General features: G+C 35.4%; 1 protein-coding gene across 1 annotated transcript; it reads right to left on the reverse strand.

The window, feature by feature from the left end:
* Positions 1 to 225: 225 nt before the first annotated feature.
* On the reverse strand, positions 226 to 4,124 carry LOC122036013 (phosphoribosylamine--glycine ligase-like). Its single transcript, XM_042595182.1, has 4 exons — positions 3,714 to 4,124; positions 1,966 to 2,339; positions 1,078 to 1,608; positions 226 to 772 (listed from the first exon to the last, which is right to left on the reverse strand). Exons 1-4 carry the CDS (start codon positions 3,976 to 3,978, stop codon positions 356 to 358), a joined length of 1,587 nt encoding a protein of 528 aa, XP_042451116.1. The 5' UTR covers positions 3,979 to 4,124; the 3' UTR covers positions 226 to 355.
* Positions 4,125 to 5,607: the final 1,483 nt, after the last annotated feature.

Consider the following 5,607-nt stretch of genomic DNA (forward strand, 5'->3'; position numbering starts at 1 on the left):
CACTAAACCAAACACTAAATTTATTCACACTTATTCATCAACATTTGATTCATTTATAACCTCTTAACTTGCACATCAAATTATAACTTTCAAATTTTTTTTCAATGGACGGTGAAAATGGATAGAGTAAAAATGGCTATAAAAATCCAAGAGAAAATTTTAATTTTACATCTCATAATATAAAATATACAGGGATATTCAACATTAGAGATGATCCATCGAAGCTTCCAAAAAAAAGAGAAGTCAGAATATAACTTATTTAAAAATCCTTCTATCTAAAGAAGCTGCAGTTGGAATTTTTAATACTCTGAGGCCAAAAAACAGGTTTGATCTCTCAATGTATAGGAAAAGCCTATCACAGATTGTTGGTTAATTGCTTGACGTTAAGTGCTCTCCAGCCAATGTCATGGCGGAAGAATCCTTCAGGCCAATCCACTGCTTCCACAGCATCGTAAACTCTTTCTCTAGCTTCTTCTATATCTTTGCCCCTGGCGGTAACGCCAAGGACACGACCACCAACAGCAATGAAATTGCCATCTGGGTCTACATCTGTGCCTGCATGAAAGATCTTAACTGCAGGTGAAAGCATTTCTGCCTCTTCAAGGTTTCTTATCTTGGTTCCCTTCTTGTAGGATCCAGGATAACCTTTGCTAGCCATTACCACCACCATTGCTGATCCAGGTGACCACTTTAATGAAACACTGCCCAATTCTCCTCCGCAAGCTGCAAGCAAAACTTGTGCCAGATCAGACTCCAAACGCATCATTAGAACCTGTTTATAAAAAAAAAGGAAAAAAAAATTGAAGTCACGTGTGGCCAACTTGTTAGCTCATGAACCAATATAGCCAACGAAATATCATAGGAATTGAACCTTATAAAATGCATGTGATCAACTATTAGTTATGTTTAGTTGCTAGAACATGGTTTCTGCCATCTCAAGTCTTTAAAAAATAAATAAAGTTCAACATCTTACCAATGATCTCATTCTAATATAATATGGATGGGTAGAGATGAATTGAAGTTTATATAACAAAAATGTTTTCCTAAATATTTTGCTTCAAATACAACAATACTAACCTGACATTCTGGATCCCCAAACCGTACATTGTACTCGATGAGTTTAGGCATTCCTGTTTTTTTCTCGATCATGAGTCCAGCATAAAGTACCCCAATAAATTTGTTACCCTCGGCTTCCATTCCCTTCACTGTTGGAAGGATTATTGAATCCATAACAACAGACTCGAGCTCTTTTGTGAGAATTGGTGCAGGGGAGTATGCACCCATTCCACCTGTATTTGGTCCAGTATCACCATCTCCAACCCTTTTGTGATCCTGGGCAGATTCAAGAGGTATAGCAGTCTCACCATCTACAAGAGCAAAGAAAGAAGCTTCCTCTCCTTCAAGAAATTCTTCTATGATAACTTGTGAACCAGCAGAACCAAATGCGCCATCAACAAGCATAGAATCGATGGCTTCATATGCCTCCTCTAAACTCATGGCCACAATCACTCCCTTCCCAGCAGCCAACCCATCTGCCTTCACAACAATAGGTGCACCTTGCTCCTTTACATATTGTTTTGCAAAGGAAGGATTGATAAAAGTTTGATACTGTATGGATGAGCAAACATGTTAATTAAAAAAATCAGCAGATAGAATGATCTAAATTGGCAGAGAAACTAATTCTCACCAAAGATGAGAAATTCCTTGCTTTTATTTCAACAGAAAAAAATTGCATGATCTTCTTTTAGGACGAAATTAGAGACACAGACATAACAGTTTAAAAACTTAAAATCAGCTCTATAGACGTAATAATTCTGTCCAACCTCAATGCAAATTTAGCACATGTAATATAGAGATGTATTTAGATAATTTAAAAAAAAAGGACATCCGGAACATCAAATGAGAAATTTTAAAAATAACAAATTAGGATTTTCATAACCATGTGAGAAAAAATGGTTAACAAACCTTTGCCGTAGGGATGCCATATTTATCACATAACTTCTTCATGAAATCTTTTGATCCTTCTAGTGCTGCAGCTTTTGCTGATGGGCCAAAAGTAGGGATCCCAGCCTTGACAAGATCATCAGCAAGACCAGCCACTAGAGGAATTTCGGGACCAACAACCACCAATCCAACACCCCACGTTTGGCAAAAGGAGATCACTGCTTTGCTATCAAGAATGTTTAGGTCTGGTATGCAAGTGGCATTCCCAGACTGAGAAATTCCAGCATTACCTGGGGCACAGAAAACTACATCACAGGATGGAGATCGCTGCAAGGCATAGCAAAGTGCATGTTCCCTTCCACCGCCACCAATGACAAGAACAACCACTCTATCCTCTAACCAAGAAATATAAAATTAAAATTCAATCTTCTGAAATATAAAGCAGATAAATACTATCAGTATGAATAAAATAACATGAATGAGATAATGCTTCAACATAAATTCAAAAAAACCAGCAACAAGTCAAATCACATGCATAACTGACTTATGTTAACTAGAAAAACAGGAAAATATTGATAATTATGAAATAAATAGTCGAACATTATTGACTGTAATGACTTGTGCATGTATATATATGGTATAACTATTCACTATTCTACATCTTTCACTTTTTTTTTTTGGGTAATTCAGGTATCCAACTCTTAAGATTCAACTAATTCTGGAGGCGAATAGCCCAACCCCACGAAAGTTTCCCGCCAGCCACCAAAATAAATTGGGAAACACAAATGGATCGGATGGCCCAATGTCACATGTTTTTCAAACTCCCCAGGTGTAATATGTCCTAAGTGAGAGTTGAACCCTTGTTGTCTAGGGAGCTCATCTTATCTCTTTCCATTACACCATAAGCCCGGAGGAGATTCTACATCTTTCACTCTTTTTTTTTTGTAATCGGCCATCCAATTATTGCGAAATGACTAATCCTGGATAGACTGTTCGACCCCACATTCCACCCACCAAGTAAATTCAGGAAGCGTGGTGGCTCCTAACTTGGTGACCCAACATCATTGGTAGTTTGATCATCGTAGGTGTGCCTTGCGTGGAAATTGAACACTGGTTGTTTGGAAATGCACCCGGCCTCTTTCCACCACACCAAGCTTTGGGGGGCAATTCTACATCTCTCACTAAAATGATAGAAAGTGAAGGTGGCTCTTTGCTATATCTTCCTTAATGATTTGCTCATTTTAGTCCCAGACAGAGATAGCTCTTCACTGAAAATTCCTAGATTACTTAGTAATAACTGCAAGAATTACGTCTACAAAATTTGTGGTATAAATGGCTTCAAATGGGCATACTTGTCGTAGGCACTAGAACTACATGGTCGGAAGCACTAAATGTGATTTTTAAATTGTTTGACTAGATTGATCATCTAAGCAAAACTATAATGTGTTGGCGTTAAGTAACTTAAAGATAATGAGATCAAAACCAAAGTCTTATAAGATATTCCAGAGAAGCGAGTTTGACTGGTACAAAGTAGTCGAGGAAAATTTTGATATTAGGACCAGTTCACTATGCAAAAAATTTTCCTTACAACTCAAATGCATGGTCAATGTAACAAATTAACCTCGTTTCATATATTCCACGGCTTCCTATAGCATCAAAAGTTTGCTCTAAAAAACATATCGTCAGAAAAACCACAAGCAATCAATCAAAAGGGAAAAAAATTGCAATTTCTCACCGAAACAAAAGGGAAAAAAATTGCAATTTCTCACCGAAACAACTCGAGCTTCTGTTGCCACCGCGCGTACCGGAAATATCATCAGATTCATCGTCAACCGAAGCCCTAACGACGAAGTTCCACCGAGGCAACGATGTAGGCGATCCCTGAGCACAGCCGGTGGAGGCAAATATCGAACCCCAAGCCCTATAACTCCGGAAGCAGAGCGAAGAAATCGAACCACCGCAAACAAGATGCCGACCAGGTTCACTGGCCGGAAACCTCAACGAGCTCCCAATATTGCAAGCAGCGGAAGCCATAGATTGCCAAGGGTCAAGCACAAACAAGAAGTCAATAAAAGAATAGAAAATCCTTCGAAGATCGTTGCGGTTTTAGGGTTTCGGGATTTGGGGAAGGTTCGACGATGGCTTTGGGGAGAGATACAACAAAGAAGAGACGCCCAAACCTCAAGAATTTATGCTGAATGACGTCAAATTTATTTCTTTATTTAAATGTCAAAAGGTCAAAAAAAAAATGAGTATAATTTAATTAATTTATTTTAAATTTTATAATTTGATTATTAGACATTTTAGTAAAACAAGCTTTTGGTAATTCTTTCTATTAAAAGACGCAAAAGAATTTACTTTCTATAATAATAAAAAGCCATTTTGTTGGTTAATTTATCACTAAAGTCCGTCTAGTTTGGTAGTTATTAAAATACAAATTGATTTACAAATTTTAAATTAACACCCATTGATTTAAAGCTATCTACCTTTTATAAAATTTGATCATTGAAATATGGCTCCAAGCTGATTTGCAAATTAAACTATCCCTACTTTAAAAATCTAATCACAGATTAATATTATTCGTGGATTTGAGATTATCATATATCAATTTACTTTTGGTCCAAAAATCAACATATGCAATGATTTTTTTTAAAAAAAAAACAAATTAACCTGGCTATCCCTACACTACTTACCCATCCAATTCGCGAAACACAAATTCAAAGTTATTGATAAAACATATATATAAAACATGTCTTTAGTAAATTTGAGACTCACCCTGTTGCTCATGTCTTGATTTTCTTCAACTTTGAATCACTTTCTCAGTTATTCTCTATTAAATTCTTATTATCATGAAAGAAGAGTTTGCTATATGCTTTAGCTTACACTGACAATTATGCAAAATAAAATCTTTTTGAATCTATTATCTATTTATATTTTTATAGTTTTAATAAAATAAAATTTTAAAAAATAATTTAAAACATTGACCTAACTAAGTTTATTAGGAAGAATATCATGTCTTAATTGTTTGAACAATTTAAAAGTTAATATAATTTTAATTTCTAACACTTAAATAATAATAATAAATTCTATGTTATTATATTTTTATATTTCCTAAAAAATAAAATTTATTGGATATTTCAAAAAATTATAATCTATATACTATCAAAATTTAAGAAAATTAGAGAGAAATTAAATAAGATAAAATATGCTAATTTACATTGATACAACAAAGTTATAATTTTTTTTGTCTACCACTTATAAAAATCATAAAAAAAACTAAAACTTGCGTTATAAAATTAAATGAGTATGCTTTGCATGGGGTTATGTTTTATGCTTTTGCTTTATACTTTATGTTTTATGCTTTATGCTTTTGTTATTGCATGCACCAGCTAACACAAGTTAGGAGAAAAGATCAAAGGAAATGACAAGACGATACGAGAAGAGACAATACGAGAAGAGACGAGACGAGAATAGACGAGACAAGACGAGAATAGTCGAGACGAGACGAGATGAGATGAGACGAGTATAGACGAGAAGAGTCGAGACGAGATGAGATGAGACGAGAATAGACGAGACGAGACGAGACTAGACAAAAATAGACGAAACGAGATTAGACGAGAATATGTAGGCACGCACGCAAGGGACATGAGATGACAGGACGGG

The sequence above is a fragment of the Zingiber officinale genome, unplaced genomic scaffold (genome assembly GCF_018446385.1).
Source record: "Zingiber officinale cultivar Zhangliang unplaced genomic scaffold, Zo_v1.1 ctg130, whole genome shotgun sequence".
NCBI lineage: Eukaryota > Viridiplantae > Streptophyta > Magnoliopsida > Zingiberales > Zingiberaceae > Zingiber > Zingiber officinale.